We start from the raw sequence: 22,691 nt of genomic DNA, 5'->3' as shown, positions 1-22,691 counted from the left end.
CTTCCTTCATTTATCTTCTACTTTCTCCAAACTCTTATTCATGGCCTCCTATGTTGGTGAGCTTCTTCTAGACTCATCTTCTCCTTGAAGTGGTGTCTCCTCTCTTTCTTCCTTCTCCATTTCGCTATCATTCATCTTCCAAAAAGTAAACGAATCCATTGATGAAGAAGAACCTAGGCCTACAAGCTCCACATGGAGCTTACATCAAATTTCCCCATTCATACTTGGAAAATGCATAGTTTTCATACAAATATATCAAAATAGTAACATGCCTTTTTATTTTTATTTTTGTACCGAGAAGGACCTCAATCATTGTACTACAATACAAGTTTGGATTGTAATGACATTAAAAAAAATTATTTTTTATAAGAAATAAGTGATCGGAAGTAGTAATGACTTAATAATTTTTTAAGTACTTTGGATTTTAATGAAATTAAAATTTTTATATGCTGCTATTTTTTGGGTACCCCTATACAATGTGTTAATTTTGGAGCTTTACATTAAATTGCAGGTCTCGGCAGGTTATGGCTTTACACATGTAAGCTTTAGTTATAAATCTGATCCCTCATATGCCAAAACATCAGTTGGGTAAAATCATTCGAGAGGTAAGTAATTGCTTTACAGTGATATTTTCAATTTGGATCAAACATATGGCGTAGAAGAATGAAATGGAAAAGGATCTAATAATAAGATAAAATTTCTTATTTGAGTACATACTTGTCGTTCTTTTTCAATAGCATATATATTGTGCTCCCTTTATTGTGACATTCTTTTGCTGATCAAAACAAGTACGAGCCAGATACAGTTCGTGATCAGATTCAATGGCATATTCTTCTTCCGGAGCTTCTCAAATAAAATATTTTTTTCTTCTTCTTTGTGATCTCTTGCTTGTCTCGGGATTGACGGGTGAAATATCAGTGCAAATATCAGATAATATTCCTCGAATAAAGTATGATGTTTTTGTTAGCTTCAGGGGCGAGGACATCCGTCAAGGTTTTCTTGGTTATTTGACAGAGGATTTTCATCAAAAGCAGATACATGCCTTCATAGATGATAAACTTGAGAAGGGAGATGAAATATGGCCATCACTTGTTGGAGCAATTCAAGGATCATTGATTTCCTTGACCATATTCTCTGAAAACTACTCCTCTTCGCGTTGGTGTCTAGAAGAACTTGTGAAAATAATTGAGTGCAGGGAGACATATGGACAAACTGTGATACCTGTTTTCTACCATGTAAATCCCACAGATGTACGGCATCAAAAGGGGAGTTATGAAAAAGCTCTTGCTGAACATGAAAAGAAATATAATTTGACAACAGCGCAAAATTGGAGACATGCTTTGAATAAAGCTGCTGATTTATCAGAAATCAGTGCTCTATTTTGTTTTTCTCTGTTTATGTTTACTTCCTCTCAAATATAAGAGGAAAAAAAACTGTAATTAAAAAAAATAGTTTATTATATTTATTTGTTATGTTCCTGACTATAATTATCACAAGTTGCTTAATAGTGAAAAGTGTCAATCTTTGATTTTTTTGCAAACATTTTTTTCCTTCATAAAATCACTTTAATTTAAAAACTTAAAATAAGAAATTTAAAAATAAAAGCTTAATCGTATTTCTTATCGCTCAACTTTATATTTCTCGCAAATTTTACCTCTGCCAAATAAATTTTGCGCATTTTACCCCTTATATTTAAGAAACTTGTGAATTTTATCATATAGTTTCACTTTTTTTTTTACTTTTTTCCAATTTTTTATTTTTAAATTTTGACAAATTTTAGTCCTAATTTGTTATATTTTATCAGATTTTACCATCAACTTTTACACCCAAATAATTTGTTGGGATAAAATTTGGTAAAAAGTAAAAAGTTGAGGATAAATAGTGTAATTAAGAAAAAAATAAAATAGATGTTGTTTCATAGTTTTTATTTTTCTTTAGTTTTAAATTTTCATGTTTCTTTTAAGCTAAAGTTGTTTCGTGAAAAAAATATAAAAAAAATTATCTAAAACTAAATGCCTCACTTAGTGGATGTATATATTGATACAAATGAAAAATATAATGTAAAATTAATTTAATGATAGCAAAAGTACATAAAAATATTTAATTATACACATTAAAAATTTTCAATAATAATTGTTTTCCTAGAATGTTTAATTTTTTGGAATGTAATTTATATATTTATTGGATAACTTCACTTGATGTCAATTCATTTTAGAGTAAATTATATCAACCCACCTTGAGGTTTAGGCTTATTACACTTGGTACCTATTCATTTCTGGACATTACTTTTAGCTCACTTCTCTAAATTTTGTGAAGCCTCCGGTTAACAAATAAAATTATACAAGAAATAAATTATTTTATTTTTTGGATAAACCCAAATTGCCCTTGTTTCTAAACAGATGGATATTAGGTATAGAGGTGCTCTTCAACTCTCCTAAGTCCTCTCCTTTGTTCTTTCCCTTCACTTCCATCACGACCTAATCAAAATTTGATTCTCCCATCATCACCACCGTGATGACAAACCACCACCACCACAACAACAAGTTCAGATACAAGAACCACAACAATCCATATCTAAAAAAGAGTGGGAACCACACGAATCAAGATTTTAGTTCCGCCATGACATTGTTGTAGTTCCCACTCCCCCACTCGTTGTTGTCCTCGCCGACAATGAAACACCACCACCACAACAACATCTCAACTCTAAAAACCACTTTAATCTAGATCTAAGAAATGGTGGGAATTCCCTAATAGAAAATACACTTTCAACATCGGTTATTTAGAACACTCTACATCGGTTCTAAAACCGATGTTGAAAGTGTCGATGTTGAATGTATGAATGTTAACATCGGTTTTCCAAAACCGATGTTAACATGTATATGACAACATCGGTTCTCTAAATACCCGATGTTAAACACAATGAACAACAGCAAAAAAAGTGTACGCATGATGAACGTTGACATCGGTTTTCCAGTAAAACCGATGTTAAAATGTTAGTTTAACATCGGTTTTTCTAAAAAACCGATGTTAATGTAATACATTAATATCGGTTTTAATGAAAAACCGATGTTAATATATGCCCTTAACATCGGTTTTGCTAGAAAACCGATGTCAACGTTGATGATGCATACACTTATTTGGTGTAGTTCTTTGTGTATAACATTGGTTATGTGTATATAACCGATGTTAATATCCAAATGTCCACATCGGTTATTTATAATTAACCGATGTTAATGTACAAGAGTTGACATCGGTTATCTGTAGATAACCGATGTTAAAATACAAATGCTGACATCGGTTATACACAAATAACTGATGTTAACATACAAACGTTAACATCGGTTTTCTATTACAACCGATGTTAAGGTTCATATCGACATCGGTTTTTGTAAATAACCGATGTTGGTTATGATATTAACATCGGTTTTTGTTAATAACCGATGTTGTTTTCAAGTATTTTTTTATATATACTTTCTGTTTTAGACAAATCAAGATTTGAGTTCCACCATGCCATTGATAGATTTTCTCCTCTCTGCACGCGATGATGCATTCAACGCGACGGCCCAGTCTCAAACTACAGAAATTTGAACATCGAGGAGACTGCCAATGTTAATGATGAAGATGAATTGGAGTAATCGTGCTTCAAAAGGATGTTTGAGGAGGGGATGTGTATTCTTGGGATTAATCTTGTTAAATATTAATTCCATTTTGGATAGCATAAGCATAATCTTGTTGAATTAGAACTATTTTTAGTTTCCATCTTGGAATATTCATTCTTGTTCAATTTGTGGTGGGTTTCATTGGTTTTTTTTTGTTTAAGTTTTGTTCAATTTATTTTTTGTCTCCTTTTCATTATTTCATTCTACAATTTTACTTTGGTAATTTAGAAACATTGAATATTAAATAGGTTACAGAGAGGGATTTGGACTTGCAAGTTGCAACTCATTTAAAATGGCGCATACTACTGAATTCATGTCTCCTAAAATTATGGAATATTCATGCCTCACCTTCACTAGTTTTTTGGTTCATTTGGTGAATGAACTGCTACTGAATTCCTCACCAGAACATGTTCAGTCTTTACGAAGAGGATAAGGGATTTTATGAAAGAAAAAAAATCATTAAAGCTCATGTGCCAATCACATGTCACACATTAATTAGCATTTTAATTTCTGGGACTTAGGGGGGTGTAGGTGTAACAACAAATTGGCTTCTTTGTTGTCCTTTTTCGTGTTGTCCCCATATTGTCCCTCCAAAACGATGTCGTTTTGAAGGGATAGCACAGGGACCGCACGAAAAAGGACAACAGAGAAGTCAGGTCCGTGTAACAAACCCTCGTAAATTAAGGGGTTTTTTGGTACGGTTCAAAAAGGGATGGGTATCAAGTGTAATAAGTCCAAACCTGAAGAGAGTTTGTGTAATTTACTTCTGATTTTAAGATGAAATCTAACATGATATCAAAACCTGTAACCTATCTTGATAAATTGTCTATTCTAGTAGGTGCACTTGTTATGGCCACGACCAGGTGGAGGATAGTGTTAGTAGATATGGTAAAACAGGTCGGCCCAAGTTAGTTGGCCCACCATCGATCAATATGGTAGGACGGGGTGGATAACTCAGGTGGGTTGGCCCACCATCTAGTAGGCACACTCGTTGGGGGCAAATTAAAGGCGAGGTGGGTTGGCCCCCCAACCCGTCATATTTATTTATTTTTAATAATACTTATACTTTACATTTTATAATATATGAGAAGTGAATTAAAAAAAAGTTTGGGTTTGGATTTGTCTTCTTCTCTCATTGTCTAAACTTTCATTTGTCTTCTCCTCACAACACCACTCTCTCTCTCCTAGTCCTCCTCTGTGTCACATTCTAGCAGCACTCACAGATTCACAATGTTCCTCTTGCTCTCAATCACATGGCGACAACATTATGCCTTACAATCACGCTTTTGGTCTCTCTCTCTCTCTTGGTTGTCCACCATGTCGGTGTCATTGTGCCTCACACTCCCGCAGTCTCACGCCAATGCCATTGTGCCTCCCAGTCACATTTTCCTATCATTTTTTCTCTCTCTCCTGGTCCTTCTTTGTGTCACACTTCAATGACACTCACAGAGTCCAAGCCTCTCACTCTCAGTCACGGACCCACACTGATGACATTGTCCCTCATAGTCATGCTATTCGATCTCTCTCTCTTGGTTGTCCACCATGTTGATGTCGTTGTGCCTCACACTTAAGCCATTATGCCTCGTAGTCACACGTCCAATCACTCTCTCTCTCTCTGTTGGTCCTTATTTTTGTTGCACTCTGGCAGCACTTGTTGAGTCTAAAGCTCTCGCTCTCAGTCACGGACTCACGGTGTGCCTCTCGCTTTGAGTCTCACATTAATGACGTTGTTCCTCAAAGTCACCTCTAGCTTTGAGAGTTCTCTCTCTCTCAAGTTTCAGTCTTTCTAAATTGTGATTTGATTATGTTTCCTAATATGTCAGTATTTATGTGTTTGTTGTTTGCATCTTTATTGTACTTGTATAAAAAATGAAAAATGATGTGTTCCTTGCCCAAGCATTTCTGTTGGATTTTTTAAAATTCTTTTTGTAAAATATAGAGGGCTATCCTACTGGTCTGCTAGCCCACCTTTTGGTAGGGTGAGTCAGGATGTCAAGTCCCCTAAATTTTAGTGGGTCAGCTCGTCCTTACTCATTTTTGGCCGACTGAAGGTATGATGGGCCTAAATAAGTTGAACCAACCTGTTTTTCCATCCCTAGGTGTTAGGAAGAAAGTCTCACATCGTCTACCTCAATTTTTGGAATGCAACTTATATATCAGTTGGACAACTTCACTTAATGCCAATTAATTTTAAGATAAAATCTAACTTCTGCTCATGTGACATTAAATTATATAGTTATAATAATGTAGGTTAAATTACTCATTTGATCCCTATAGTTTCATGATTCTTACCTTTTTGGTTCATATAGTTTGAAAGTGGTTTTTTTAGTCCATATAATATATATTTTAATTTCCTTTAAGTCCCTATAGTTTAAAAGTGTTTTTTTAGTCCTTATAGTTTATATTTTAATTCTCTTTAAGTCCCTATAATTTAAAAACTATAGGAATTAAAAAGACCACTTTCAAAACTACAGGAACTAGAAGAGAATTAAAATGTAAACTATAGAGACTAAAAAGACCACTTTCAAACTATAGGGACTAAAAAAGTAAGAATCATGAAACTATAGGGACAAATGAGTAATTTAACCAATAATATATAAACAATGTTTTTTATTTTCAATCTCTAATTTTGTTGTATAGGACTGAAGTTGAGCTGCTTGGAGAAATCATCAACATTGTCGATCTTGAATTAATGAGGTTGGATAAGAATCCAGTTAGCTTAAAAGGACTTATTGGAATTGATAGATCAATTCAATATCTAGAGTCGATGCTACAACATGAGTCAAGCAACGTCCGTGTTATTGGAATTTGGGGTATGGGTGGTATTGGAAAGACAACCATTGCACAAGAAATTTTAAACAAACTTTGTTCTGGATATGACGGTTATTGTTTTTTTGTAAATGTAAAGGAAGAAATAAGAAGAATGGAATAATTACCTTGAAGGAATTTTTTTTTTCTACACTACTACAAGAAAATGTGAAAATGATCACAGCAAATGGATTGCCAAATTATATCAAGAGAAAGATTGGTCGCATGAAGGTTTTCATTGTTCTAGATGATGTAAATGATTCAGATCTACTAGAAAAATTGTTCGGAAACCATGATTGGTTTGGACCAGGTAGTAGAATCATTTTAACAACTAGAGACAAGCAAGTGCTTATTGCTAATAAAGTTCATGTTGATGATATATACCAAGTTGGGGTATTGAACCCTAGTGAAGCACTTGAACTTTTCATCTTACATGCCTTTAACCAAAAGCTTTTTGATATGGAGTATTATAAATTATCGAAGAGAGTGGTGTGTTATGCCAAAGGTATTCCATTAGTTCTTAAAGTTTTGGGTCGTCTTCTTTGTGGAAAAGATAAAGAAGTGTGGGAAAGTCAGCTAGACATACTCAAAAACATGCCAAACACAGATGTTTACAATGCAATGAGATTGGTATATAATATTAAATGAATTAAAACTATTTTGCATAATTTAGATATAGGTTATAGTGACACACAAATCTGTTGGGATATGTTCTTAAGTCAATTCTCATAACTTTTAAATGTATAGGCATAGGCTATAGTGACACATAATTTATGTTGTTGAATCCCATTTAAAATTGACACTAAAATTGTGTGTATATGTATATTATGCCTATAGTGATATTTTTTTCTCTATCACTATAGGTAACTTTCCTTGTAGTGATACGTATACCAACGTGAAGAAGTATAGTTTTCGGAGAATATAGCCAACGAAATCAATGATCCATGCCTGAATTGCTCCAACAAGTGATGGTTATATTTCATCTCCTTTCTCAAGTTTATCATTTACAAATAAAGGCATGTATTTTCTTTTGATGGAAAGCCTCGGTCAAATAACAAAGATAACCGTGACGGATGTCCTGCTCCTAAAGTTTATAAAGACATCATACTTTATCTGAGGAACGTTATCTGTCGGCATTTGCTTTGATGCTACATCCATCAATCTGGAAATAAATAGGAGAAAAAGATAAAGAACAAATTTCATTCGAGAAGCTCCACTGGAAGAGGAATTTTCCATTAATTCGAACAATTTCTGGGTCGTTCTTTGTCTCTGCAATCTTATCTTGAATATCACACTAAAGGAAGCACAATGTGACTAGAAAGAAAAAGAAAAAAGATCATATATATATATATATATATATATATATATATATATATATATATATATATATATATATATATATATTCATATCTTCTGGCATAATTCATTCTTCTGCACCTTATCTTTGACCGAAAATGAAAAATACCACTGTATAGCAATTACTGACGTTGAATTGATGCTTCGGCCAGCTTGCTAGGGATGACTTTACTATTGCTCATTTAACAGAAGGAAGATGGAAACATCACTTGACCTTGGTTTTTATTAAAAAATAAAGGAAAAATATATTTTAATACTCAAATGCTAGTACACATCTAGGGAGATTGAGAAAAAAAAATATAAGTATGATATATGACACAATGTGAAAGGAAGACAAAGAGAAATAAAAGTTGTTGATGTGATGTTTGAAATATTAAAATGTGAAAACATCACCACTCAGTGATTATTGGGAACATGTGAACTTCGAGAGAACATTTTGAAATGGTGTTAGGTAACCCTAAATTCATAGAAAATTACAATCATTAGTGCTACCGTGGTACATTGATATATTTTTTTAAAAAAATGTAAATATACTGTAAAACAGGGTATAAGAAATACCAAAGTGTTAAGCATCTTACATCAAACCCACTACAAGACACAAACAGTGGTTATATCCTATCTAACATTTGAAAAATGCAAAAATTAAATGGTGAAATAAAGATTTTGTGTGCTAGACTTTTTTGCTGATCTAAATTTTCCTAACGTTTACAATTCGAAGGAAGACTTTTGTGTTTTCCCAGGGCTTCGTTAAATATTTAATTAGTTAGCAGGTTGAGTTTTTTCTTTTTTTTCATTCTTGCCACACTAGAGCATGTTGCCAATATTGTGATTTGATTAATCTGTTAATGTTAGCTGTTGTACAAATAAAAATTAAACTTGCTTGTCATATTTATTGTCTAGCTCATAGTGAAATTTTCATTTCGATTGTTCATTTATCTACATATTTTTAGCCTTTACTTGTCGTAGCACAACGAATCCATTTCAGTTTGCAACTACTAATGTGATTTATTAGGGAAAAAATAGATCCTTGTATATGCAACTTTGAAATATTTTAGGCTCAAAGGCATATTTCGTCCTTTATATTTTCACTTTTGTCCAGTTTGGTTATTTATTTGGCAAGATTGCAAATTTGGTTCCCTTAGTTGTCTCTAATTTTAATTTTGGTCTCCCTTTAAAATTATTGACACATTTTGTCCTCCTTTTTTTTTATACAATCATGTAATCTTGATCCCCAAATCCAGATTTGAACGTTGACCGTTAGCAACTTACGTTGATTGACACGTGTCAACATCTAAGGAGTCCGTCAAACGATTTGCAATTTTTAACTGAGTGTGGTAAATTTTATTTTACGTTAACCCTAAAACCTAAAAGCCTCATATCACGAAATCCCTAAAACGTTTTGCGGCCAATGGCAACCACGAAGCTCACGAAGCTTATGGATTCTTCGAGGTGATCTCCAAGTTGTCGCATGATTTCACGGGCAATCACAACCCCTGAAGCACCCTTATGGGTTCGTTTCTTGTTCTTCGCTGCCTGGTTCGTTTCTTTAAGGAAAATCGCTAACCTTCTAGGTTGTGGAAATCACAAACCCGTAAGCTTTTTGCCTCGCTGTTGTTGTCTAGTTGGTTTTTAGAAGCAAGAGTGTTGTTCTGTTTGGGTGTCAGAGGTGGTGGTTGAAAAACATGGTTGTCGCCTGAAACATGTCATCATCAACGTTATTCCCATGGAAAGGAGTTCCTCATCGTACACCTCAGAGCCCCGAAGTCGCGTGATGTGTTTGTGTAACGTAGAGGCTCCGTTGGTGACATCGTGGACTGAGGATAATTCATGGAAGCTTTTTATGGTTGTGGTCTATATAAGGTAAGGAATAATGTATATCGTGGGTTATGTTATGGTTTATTTGTTGACTATTTCTGGTTATTTTGGGCATGTAGGTTACAGATAGGAAATTGTGTAATTATTTTGAGTGGCACGATCTAGTTGTGAACAGTTGTCAAAAGAGGATCATTGTAGCATTGATGAAGAAGGTTGATGAATTGAACTTGGGGGAAAAAGATTTGCAAACCAAGATCAATGACATGAAGATGAAGGGAAAATTTTTAGGAATTGGATTGGTTTTTTCTTGGGTCTGTGTTTGCTTGTTGGTGTTTTTATTATGTTGTAGGGTAATGTGATTTATTGGTGGTAATTTGGTTTTTTGTACTCTGCCCACTCTAATGGTTTAGTTTGAAAGTAACGGTGATAAGTTGGTTTTTTGTACGCCCACTGTAATTGCTGAATTATGTTAATGAAAGAAGATTTCATTGGTTTTGAAGTTTGGTATTGATTTGGTATTCAACTTTGAAATTTGTTTTCACTTAAATTTGACAAATTGTGTTTCGTTAGTTGTTTGTGCAGCTATTTTTTTTGTACAAATGGTGATAAGTTAAAAGCAAGTTCCAAAAGCCTAATTGGACAAATTGGAAAAATGGTGATAAGTTGGTTTTTTGTACTCTGCGTACTTGTTAGTGGTTTGTTTTCACTAGAAAACATAGATTTAACTTGAAATTTAAGAACAAAATAGAGACAGAAACCTGAACTAAACAAAGCAGTAACTTGAACTAAACAACAAAAATGATTACACAAGAGTGCATTACATAGCCTCCTTAAACAATTAGTTAAACATAAACTGAATAATTAATTGGATAAAGAGTGCATTACAAAGCCTCATTGAATAGAGCCAAAAAATATACAAGTTCTGCATCCTAAAAACTTAAACTAATAATCCATTTGTGCCCAAGTCCTACTTGTCGAATCCCTTAACTAATTTGTGATTCTTGTGTTTGATTGGTACTATCACCTCCTTGAATTCCTACACATGTGATCCCACTTGTACATGAAACATTCTTTTGTTTCTTTGTTACTACATTGGTGGAGATGTCATTCGTCTCTTCAAGTTCTGTTACTATTGAACACAAATATTATAAGAATGGTTAAAGTCACAAACTCTATTGAATGCAATGAAAAACACATATTGAAGGCAAATTACCTTATTACTCCATTTTGGAATGTTCCTATATGTAGTTGTCTTTCTTTTACATGTCCTTTGTTGTGACCAATTTTTCCACATTTTTTACAAACAATTGATTTTGACTATCTTGGCAGCTTGAAGCTATTCCTAGACTCATCATTTCTCTTGTTCCTTGATTTCTTTGGTCTTCCAAGAGCTATCCTCATTACTAGTGGAAGCATCACTAGTGTTTGTAAAGGAGGCCATAAGTTTGGTCCATTACACGGATAGACAATAAATGAATATGTTGCCAAAATAGTAGATTTCTTGTCAAGTGAAAAATAAAACATATTCAATTCAAAACAATTACCATAAAACAACAAATTAACAATATAACAATTATAGAAAACAAGACTTGTAATAAGAAATTACACTAAGTTCAAGTTCAGCACCATCGATCCACATGCATGCTATTGAATGAGTGCATGGAATTCTAGTTAACACCTAGTTTCTACAAGAACATGTCTATTCTTTAAGATTGACAACAAATTTTTCTATGCCCTTTGACACCTCAAATGAAGACAAATCAACATCACCAGACCAATGTGGTCACCATGCTGATAGATTAATGTAGCTGGATGATACAAATGATACGAGCAAGCCCACTAAACCAGAAACAGGGGAAACAACAACAATAAGGGTGCAAAAGGGAGAAGAGACCAAGAGAAGGGGTGGTTAAGCCAGCTTACCTTGTAGACTACGTATAAGGGCATAATTGGAATAATGAATCAGCAAAACCAGCACGCACAACTAAAAAAATGAATTTTAACATCGTCCTATTAACATCGATTATTTGAAAACCAATGTCGTTAAGCACTTACAACATCAGTTTTCAAATAACCGATGTTAAAACTGAATATAGTGTGATTTTAACATCGGTTATTTGAAAACTGATGTTGTAAGTGTTAAATGACATCGGTTTTTAAATAATCGATGTTAAAATAATTCAGTTTTAACATCGGTTATTTGAAAACCGATGTTGTAAGTGCTTAACGACATCGATTTTCAAATAACCGATGTTAATATAAACTCTTTTTTTGAATTATTTGTATATTTTAAAAAAATCATATATTGCGTTATTAATTGTATTTTAATTAAAAAATATAATAATTAATAAACAATAATAAATTCAAAAAGTAAGCATTTAAAAATTAAACTAAATTTTTAAAATAAATTTCGTAATTTTAATTTTATTATTTCATGATTATCATTTAAATATAACACACATTTATATAAATTATTTGATATTAGTTCATTTGAAAATAAAAAAAAAGCTGTTTTTAATAATAGAGTTTAACTTTTATAGAATTTTTATAGAATGTTGGTAAAAACAATTATATCGTAAAAAAATTAAAATTTATTATTAATATATTTTTATTTAATTATTATAAAAATAAAAAATTAGTTTTTTTCTTCTTAAAAAGGTAAATGGAGAATATTGTTTAAAAATTCTATGAAATCCTACTATATTTATATTATCAAATTATCTTTAAATTTAAAGTAAATTAAAGTATTTGTATATATTAATTTGATTTATTAAAAATATATGTTGCAGTGGTTTAATTTAAATAATTATAGTTATCTTGTATATTTGTAGGATTTAAAAAAAAATGATATTTTCATTATTTTTAAACAAATTTTTCAGAACAAAAAAAAATATTTTCATGAGACATGAAAATTATGTTTTAAGTCTTTAAATTTAGAGTTAATTATAATCCACATGTAATTTGCTTTTATTACATTTGTCATTTTTTTATTATTGTTAATCTCATTTGTTAATTATGTGAATTTTTTGTTAATAAATTCAATAAAAAAAATTATTTAGGAAAGAAGAAACAAAGAAAAAGAATTATATTTAAATAGTGATGAATTTTTTTTGTCAAAAGTTATTTTAATACTCAATTAAATATATTTTTTTAGATTTACTTAATAAAACTTTAAATTTTAATTCACGAACTAAGTTTGAGAAGAGGAAGAGCATATTAGGTCTGGTAACCACGACACACTCAAGAGGAACAAAACACGCCAACAAAAAACTAGATTGAGAGCACAAGTTTACGCTAAACCCTAAACCTCACAGCACACAGAGGTTCGCTTTTGGTCAGTTTCTCCGTCGTCGCAGTAGCACTCACAGCTTTGCTAGGTCAGTTTTTTTTTCTTAGTTACCGATTTCGCTGCACACACACCTCACTTTTTCTTTCCATGTTCTGTGTTCGATTGGATGTGTTTTGTTTTTTTATGGAATTATTTATGTTTTCCTAATTGTTACCAAACAGTGGCGGGGTTAGAGTGGTTTTCCTGAAACCTCATGTATGTTTTTCTGGTTAATCATAAAAAGTAATTCTATTAGCATCTACAATTCTAAACAAATGATTAAGGTTGTGCTTGTTTAATTCTGTTTGTTGTTCTCATTGCCTTTTGCGCGACTCTAGATGAGGTTAAAGCAGCTAAGCAAGTTTAGGGTTTGGGGGGAAAAAGTTATGCAGTACTCTTCTTCCCTTTCTCTCTCTTTGAGGGGGGGAGGGGTTTGGTCTCCTTATGTGGTGGCTCGTGGTCCACAGGTGTACCCCTCGAATCTCCCCAACAATTGGTATCAGAGCCGATGGTTCAAGTTGATGACCAGCTCAGACGAGTATGCAAGTACCGCGTGGCCAGAATGGCTAGCGGTACAGCGTGCCCCGCAGGTGAAGCGGGGTGGCCAGAATGACTAGCGGGCAGGGCAAGTACCGCAGGTGGCCATGGCTATACTCGTGGATGATAAAAGACTTCCGCTAGAGGGGGAGACTACCATGTGAAAGAGACTCACACTTGAGGGGGAGATGTGTTGAGTACAAGTGTGAGGTGAAGTCCCACATCGGGTAGAAGTGGAAAGGTTGAACACCATATAAGTGAGGAGAAGACCCATAAACTTGAGCCTTAAAGTTTTGGGTTAGAGTGTGGTGTCAAGCTTCCTTATGTGGTGGCTCGTGGTCCACAGGTGTACCCCTCGAATCTCCCCAACAGAGGTTACTGGATTTAATTTTTATTTGGGACTTTTAAGGAAGCTCATCAGTTTTTATTATCACTATATTCAGCTTTTAATTACTTTTTGTCCTCAATGCTTGATTGAATTTTTGTAGTTTAAAATCTTGGGCTTTATTCCATTTGGACTCTTATTTATATGCAAATAATCAGATCTTGAGCTATACCATTACATTCAAGGGACAAGTGTTTCTCTCCTGCTCTTGCGCTTTATTATTGTACTTCTGACATTCTTATCTTTCGAATGTAAAAAGAAGTTGCCATGTAGTTTGTTCTCATTTGTTGTGTTATGAGAGCCTGGTGAAAGCAAATTAATGTTAAGTCAAAAGGGCATTTAGTTTTTAGGTTCTTAGTTACAATACTATGTTCTTTTGCGTCCTATTTTTTCTTAAAGCATTGAGATTTTTGTATTAAAATAAAATGAATTTTGATTTATGCATTGTTGATCTGATATCATGTCGGTTATAATTTATTTGTTATGCATATAAATAAGTTGATCTTTTTGAATTAAAAGAAGAAAATTTTGATTTTCTCTTTGTTGATCTATTATTATGTCAGTTATTATTTATGAGATATCTATTCATGATGAAGTCATTTCCTACCCTTAAATATTGATTACAACATCAGAATTTAACTTTACGGAAAATAATGGTTGGATGAGAAGACACTGGCACCGACCAAAGCTGGTTCTGGAATCATGGTTGCTATTAAGAAATTGAATCCCGAAAGTATGCAGGGCCTTCGAGAGTGGCAATTTAGTTAGTAATTTTTTCATTAATCACACACTTCCAACTGCGTATTGTTTTTTCATTATTTAATTTTAGACTAAGATTCGTAAACAAACTTACACTTAGCCATTATATATTACTATATACAGCCCTCAAGTATGTATATATTTTGCATATATAGAACCTTAGTAGTTAACATCATGGAGACACACCTCTTCTTCTTCCATGGTTGCAGTATTTCTTTTAGACTTTTTATTGTGAAGATTGGAAAAGATCATTAGATATATTAAACTATCATTCACTTTGCCTCTTCTTATAGAATGCAAAAAGAAAATCATTATTTAAGTGGAGGTATATTTTTTTTTATAAGCAACGTATATAATTAATTAGATAGAAACAAATTACAAGAATGGATTGTCAATAATTATAAAAGTAATTTTGACAAAAAGATTATATAAATTATTGACAAATTTAATATTATTAACCAAATTAAATAAATACTTATAAATTGGTTTGAATGGTCTAATTTATAAGACTAGATGGAAAATATTTTCTTTGACTTTTAAATAGATAGGTAAACAAAAATAAAAAAATACTCATTGACAAATGAACAAAAAAAAAAGGAAAGAATATTATAATCATAAGATTCCCAAAACTAAACTACTCCCGATCATAGGCCTAGTGGAAAATGCTTATGCTTATTCAAAAGAGTGGAGTTGGGGGTATTGACTCATAACATTTATTTATATGAAAGTAATAATGGAATGGGAAACAAATAGCTCCACGCCTTCACGGTAGCTTCTTTTGTTCACGCTTTGTGCTATTAACTCTGGTTCAATGGAAAGAAAATGGAAAGGAGAGAAAAATTAGAATGAAAGAAAAATTCAAATTTTTATTTTTATTTTCTCTTTAATTAAATAAAAAATATTTTTATTATTAGTTTCTTTGTCTTTTTCTTTCTTTTTTTTTTGAAAGAGAAGGGAGAAAGTCCTATGAAAATAAATTATTCGTAAATGGGGATCGAGGGTAGAGACTTCCATTAGAAAGGTGAAAGGCCCCTCTTTATTTTTATTTTTTGCGAAGGAAGGGTCCCTTTTTAAGAACTAGAGTTTTTCGATTCAATTAATTGAATTAGCTTGAGTTATACAATGAGAAAAATGAGAAACGTTATCAATATGCTCTTTACTCATTATTTCTTCTTGTTAGTATAGAGTCTTATAAGTTATATTTCTTCTAGACAGAAAAGAGTTGGAGCATTTTCAAGCCATTGCTGAAGCTCAATTTCCAAAGGTGATAACAGATTTACCTAGTCCATCTGACATTTAATTTATTTGTTTCTAAACTGCTCACTCTTTTTTCATGAATAATCTATAAAACATCATATTTTAGCTTAATTTATTGGTTTGAGATTTAATTTATTTGTTTCTAAACTGCTAACTCTTTTTTTCATGAATAATCTATAAAACATCATATTTTAGCTTAATTTATTGGTTATGGTGGTCTTTAACCGATAAATCCAAGTAAAGTTTATGGTAATTTCTTGTGCAGACCCTAGGGTGTTAACTGGCACTAACAACATCGGTTATTTAAAAAACTGATGTTAACTGGAACTAACAACATCGGTTATTTAAAAAATCGATGCTATTAGTGGTCGTTAACATCGGTTATTTAAAAAACCGATGTTGTTAGTGGTCGTTAACATCGGTTATTTAAAAAATCGATGTTGTTAGTGCCAGTTAACATCGGTTATTTAAAAAACCAATGTTGTTAGTGCTAGTTAACATCGGTTATTTAAAAAACCGATGTTGATATGTAAATTTATAACCTTTTTTTCAAAATTCTTATCATATAACATCGGTTATTTAAATAACCGATGTTGTATTTATTAGTTAACATCGGTTTTGAAAAACCGATGTTAACGATATTACTTTCAACATCGGTTAATAACCGATGTTGAAAGTCTTAAATAACCGATGTAAAAACTTTATTTCCTAGTAGTGACGAATCCTGCTTGGTGGTGTGTGCTCCCTCAGAGGCAGACACACATACAAAATTACAAAATTTGTTATTAGTAGAATATCCCTTTTGGATAGAATTTGCATAATTTTCTTATTGGAATTCCCTATATATATCTATGAAAATAAGCAAGCAGGACATAAGAAAATACCAATTTCCCTTTACCTTGAATTATCTTCTTCTTCTTCCTTATACTCTGGAGGTACTGACCCTCGAAGTTAGCTAGCTTTTTCCCTACACCTAACAATTTGGTGCTTTCATTGAGAGACCATGACCGCCTTCCATGGCTGCCATACCAATTTCCACTACCACCACCCACACCACTCGCCAAATGGAGCTTCCATGGCTGCCCTTCCAGCTCCAGCCATGCCAACCCACACCATCCGCTGAACCACTCCTTCCCTTGCCATCACACAGCCAACCACCAACAACCATTTCCGTAGCACCAATCCCCTTCCATGTCCGACACAAGCAAGCACGAAGGGTCCTTGACTCACATCGAGGCTGTCCTCACTCATCTCGGTGATATCATGCACTCCATGAACCTAAAGATGGATGAACTCCTGAACCGATTTCCCCTTGCCATTCCGGTCTCAAATGCAAACCCAATACTAATTCTGCACCCCCACAACGTTGTTCCTGCAAACAATCACAAGATGAAATTAGAAGTACCACAGTTCGACAGCACAACACCACGCCTTCAGGAAGAGAAGCTCTCAGACTGTCGTTCGCCGTCCCATCCGCGTCCGCCGCCACTGGCCCCTATTCCTTTGCATTCCAATCCGCTTCCACCGCACTTGCCATAGCCTCCTCGCCCTCCACCACTGCCAGTCAAGCGCCTGACCCTCGAAGGGTTAACCTCGCGCCGAGAGTGCAGACTATGTTTAACTTGCGACGAGAAGTACCACAGAGGACATCATTTCACCTCTAGGGTTCTTCTCCTTATCACAGAGGAAGATGAACCCTACCCGAATCTGACTCTTGACCCGCTCGACAGCCCGGCTCAATATCAGGATCAAGTTAGTTTGAACTCATTCTCGGGCCATCTGGCACCAGAAGCCTTGCGACTAACGGGTCTCCTGTCCGGTCACCGTGTCACCATCCTCGTTGATGGAGGAAGCACACATAACTTCGTGCAACCTTAGGTGGTAACTCAGTTGGGCTTACCATGCCGAACAATTGATACCTCACTTCGAGTAATGGTTGGCAATGGCCAATATTTGGAGTGTACAAGCCTTTGTGAAGTTGTCCCTGTGTCTGCTTACTTCAGTGCCTCATGATATCATGCTTCCAAGGATGATGGTGTCATTTCTAGGCTCAACGTGATGCGCATTATCAACGAGCCTTTCACGACCGCCATTGTTGATGGACTCGAGAAGAAGGCCATTAGCTCAGGTGCAAAGAATGCTCTCATTTTTTATCCCGGTGGAGGGTCTTTTGATGTCTCTCTTCTCACCATTGAGGAGGGTATTTTTAAAGTGAAAGCCACTGCTTCTAATACTCACTTGGGAGGTGATGATTTTGATAACAGCATGGTGACCTAAATTGTTCAAAAATTCAATAGGAAACACAAGCTGACTATTAATGGAAATGTCAGAGCATCGAACGACCAGCCCGGTATGTTGACTCAGTATAGAGCTACCAACATTGCTTGGGTGGTGTTTGACAAAATTCCTAATAGAGACAAGTTATCATGGCCTACTATGATATCAAGTTATGTGACTTGTTTGCTGCCTCATAAAGCTATTGAGACATTTAAATTAATGAAAGCACAAAATATCATGTCAGATGAAATCACCATACCCATTATACTTTCTGCTTATTCTTGTTTATGCAATTTAGTCATGGTGATCAACCTTCTCAAGGTGGTCATGCAGACAAGGCTCCATTCTTATGCTATAGTTGCCAACTTGCTCATTAACAGGGAAATGCTTGGTAGCTTGAATCCAACCTTTGTTACTCCCGTTTGTGTCTTATCTACATATAATAGCATATGCAACTTTGACATGTGGAAAAGAGATGCATGCGCATGCATTGAGAACTGGTGTTATACAGAATGTGGAAAAGGAGCCCATGCCACTGCTAAAATAGGTACAATTTGTCGGAATAAACCTTGGGATCTCGGTATCACTTTTGGAAGCCATGTGTTGAACCCCAACACCTTGAGGACAAGGTGTATTTCCAAGGGCCATGGAATGACATGAATGATACGAGCAAGCCCACTAAACCAGAAACAGGGGAAACACCAGCAACAAGGGTGCAAAAGGGAGAAGAGACCAAGAGAAGGGGTGGTTAAGCCAGCTTACCTTGTAGACTACATATAAGGGCAGAATTGGAATAGTGAATCAGTAAAATCAGCACGAATCCTGCTTGGTGGTGTGTGCTCCCTCATAGGCAGACACATATACAAAATTACAAAATCTTTTATTAGTAGAATATCCCTTTTGGATAGAATATGCACAATTATGTTATTAGAATTCCCTATATATATCTATGTAAATCAACCTTTCAATGGAGGCTCGATCAACTTTACTCTTCAATAATTGGTACTTTGGAGTTGGTGGTCCTGTATTTTGAATACATTACATTATTAGTATTGTTTATAGGATTGACATGAAACATTTTTTGTATGTTGGGAACATGATTATCAAACTCAATGTGTGGATCAATGGAGGCTCAATCAACTTTACTCTTCACTAATTGGTACTTTGGAGTTGGTGATCCAGTATTTTGAATACATTACATTATCAGTATTGTTTATAGGATTGACATGAAACATTTTTGGTGTGTTGGGAACATGATTATCAAACTCTGAGTTAACTCGTTAACTCTTATGAGTTTACGAGTTCACTTGTACTCTACGAGTTGGCTCCTGAGTAAACTATTTTTTTAGTAGACTCTGAGTAAACTATTTTTTAGTAGATTCTGGGTAAACTCTATAAACTCTAAGTAAACTCAGTAGACTCTCGAGTTTACCACCGATTCAACGAGTTAGCAATTTAAAAAAATTAGATCAAAATGTAAGTCATTTTTTATTGTTTTCTTCCTATTTAACATTCATCATAACTTTATTTAGCGTATTATTTTCAAATACAAAATTCTCACCTTTAATAATATTAAACATTTGTTCTCTAACTCTCAATGAGAATGATCTATCACTACTATAACCTCTCAAGTTAATGCCTAGTAGTGATATATTACTGCTAGACTTGGTTATTTAAATATTCTGAACTTTATGATTTACTATTTTTCTTTATTATATTGTTGAAATATTTAATTAATATGTTATTTATAGATATTTTGTTATTATTTTTATATGAAGTAAACTTGTAAGAGTCTACGAGTTGAGTCTATGAAAATCTCACGAGTCTACATAAAGTCTCGAGTTTGATAACCTTGGTTGGGAAGGTTTGGATGTTCATCCATTGCTTAAGAAAAATTATGTATGCTTAGAACACTGTTAATTTTATTTAACTAAATTTTTAAGAAAAAATGATTTCATTATTATCAAGACCATAGAAGTAATAATTTGGTTGGTTGCTATACATACTAAAGCAATAGTAATAATTTGATTTTTTTTGGCAGTTATAAAGGACAAGGAAGGCTGGAATTGAGAATTAGATAATTAATTTTAGTATCCATTTTTTAATGGCTGCAAGTATTGCCACTAAAGTTACTTTGTTTTTGCTGACAAATATAAGAGCCATGGCAATGGCAACCAAAAGTCACAGCAATTGCAAAATCAAAAGATCTTACTAATATGTCTCTTGTCACTCTCTTTGGAAAACTTCAAGAAAATGAAATGGAACTTATGAGACTCCATCAACATGAAGAGAATGATATAAAGAGAAAATGAATAGCACTTAGAACCTCATCATCTTCTATTCAAGAAGAAAATGACAATGAGGACTAGACTGAAATAGAAGAAGATGATGATTTCAAATTTTTTGTGAAGAGGTTCAATAAATTTCTGATAAAAAAAAGAAATCAAAGGAAATCAAACATCAATCCAAAGAAGAAAGAAGAAGATTCCTCCTTAGCCCCAAAATGCTATGAATGCGATCAACCTGGGCACATGAGATTCGAGAGTCGTGTCTTTAAAAGAAGAATGGAAAAATCCGACAAGAGGAATTTCAAAGAAAAGAAAGCATACATCACTTGGGAAGATAATGACATAAATTCTTCAAGTGATTCAGAAAATAAAATCATAAATCTGGGTCTCATGTTGAAATACTATGAAAGCAGAGAAGAGCAAAGTTGATACATTAATAGTGGTTGCTCCAAACACATGGCGGGAGATGCATCAAAGTTTATTCATATTTCTCCCAAAGATAGTGAATATGTGATTTATGGAGACAACAAACAAAGGTCACTTGATCAATAAGTCTAACAAGTGTATCAAATGATACCAACAGGTCACTTGTCTTGGATTGGTTACTTTTGATTATTTTTGCCTATGATTGTTAACTTTTGATGATTGTTCTTGATTGAATTTTGATTGTCTTTGATGATTATTTTTTATGATTGCTTTTGATTGAGTTTTTGATTATCTATGATGATTGTGTTTGAGAGTTATGATTGTCTTTGATGATTGTGTTTGAAGGTTATGTTAATTATTGATAACTTTTGATAAATTTTTTTATATATTTTGATTGTTTTATACTAGATATGTATTTTTGTGGATGCAAAATAGTTTTTTTTAATGCCTTTTAGTATCACTTGACTCTCATACATTGCAACAAATGGTAATACTTTCTTTTAGGCGATGAAATGATACTTGTACGGTACGACATTCTTTACTCTTTTTCATTATAAATTGCTAAATGGTTTTTTCCTCTCTGCTCATGATTTGTTTTTTATGTTGATAAAAGGGGAGAGATAGATAAAAGATAAGAGAGTAAGGGAAATTATCTATTCTTTATGAGATAGCTTTTTATATAAGAAATCTTCAACTATCTCATATAAGCAATCATTACGAAACCAAGGGAGAATAAACTATATACAAATAGATATTTTTTTTGTTGTTGCTCCTAACCTACAGGTGGTTGTCATCATCAAAAGGGAGAGAATGTAAATCATCTAGGTTTTGATAATGTCAAAAAGAATTTGCTTGATAATGATTGTCATCATCTAAAAGGGGGAGAATGTGAATGTATGTATAAATGATTTTGATGATGCCAAAGAAGAATCAAACAAGGTTGCTTCAAAGAATAAACATTGCTTCAAGATTAATACAAGATTGTTTCAACAAACAAATCCTTGTTTCAAGATTAACTCAAGATCAAGCCTTGCCTCAAAATAAAGTGTCTTCAAGATTACTAGGCAGTGTAATCGATTATCAAAAGACAAGTTTGAAAATTAGCTGTTAAAAAGGATTTTGAATTTGAATTTTGAACCTGTAATTGATTACCAAATATTTGTAATCGATTACCAATAACGGAGCTCTTGAAATTCAAATTCAAAAGTCACGACCCTTCAAAATATAACCGTGTAATCAATTACGAGAAACCTATAATCGATTACTAGTGAAGAATTTCAGAAAAAACTTTTTGAAAAGACACATCACTTCAAACCATTTTGAAAAGGCACAAAGGGCCTATATATGTGTGTGTCTGACTTCAAAAAGCAAGAGAGAGATATTTCAAGAAAACTTCATTGTCAAATGCTCTCTCAACAACTCTTGCGGAAACACTTACAAATTTATTAAAGACTTCATCTAGGAACTTCAATTGTAATATCTTTCTCTTAAAGAGAGAATTCTTCTTCTTCTTTTTCTTATTCAAAGAGATTGATTAAGGGATCGAGGGTCTCTTAAGTTGTAAGGATTCCTGAACACAAGGAAAGGGTTGCCCTGTGTGGTTCAGACTTTGTAAAAGGATTTTTACAAAGAGAGTAGAAAATCTCAAGTGGATTGATTGAGGACCGGACGTAGGCACGAGAAGTGGCCGAACCAGTATAAATCTTGTTTGCATTTCTCTCTTCCCTTATCTCATTTATTTTATTGCAATTAATTTTTTCTTGCATGTTTAAAGAACATTATTAAATTGATTGTTG

The 22,691-nt window shown here is 33.5% G+C and overlaps 1 protein-coding gene and 1 pseudogene across 1 annotated transcript; both read left to right on the top strand.

Moving 5' to 3' along the window:
* The first annotated feature begins 749 nt into the window (after nucleotides 1–749).
* On the top strand, nucleotides 750–1,421 carry LOC114404887 (TMV resistance protein N-like). The gene has a single exon (XM_028367621.1). The coding sequence runs from the start codon at nucleotides 822–824 to the stop codon at nucleotides 1,419–1,421; it is 600 nt and encodes a 199-aa protein (XP_028223422.1). The 5' UTR covers nucleotides 750–821.
* A 4,805-nt stretch (nucleotides 1,422–6,226) lies between these two features.
* Nucleotides 6,227–11,009, top strand: LOC114404886 (annotated as a pseudogene).
* Nucleotides 11,010–22,691: the final 11,682 nt, after the last annotated feature.

The sequence above is a fragment of the Glycine soja genome, chromosome 3 (assembly GCF_004193775.1).
Source record: "Glycine soja cultivar W05 chromosome 3, ASM419377v2, whole genome shotgun sequence".
NCBI classification, from domain to species: domain Eukaryota; kingdom Viridiplantae; phylum Streptophyta; class Magnoliopsida; order Fabales; family Fabaceae; genus Glycine; species Glycine soja.
This window is presented reverse-complemented; position numbering and strand designations above follow the sequence as displayed.

Coding starts and splice junctions, on each gene's coding strand:
- LOC114404887 (XM_028367621.1), top strand. CDS start 822: ATGGCATATTCTTCTTCCGGAGCTTCTCAAATAAAATATTTTTTTCTT.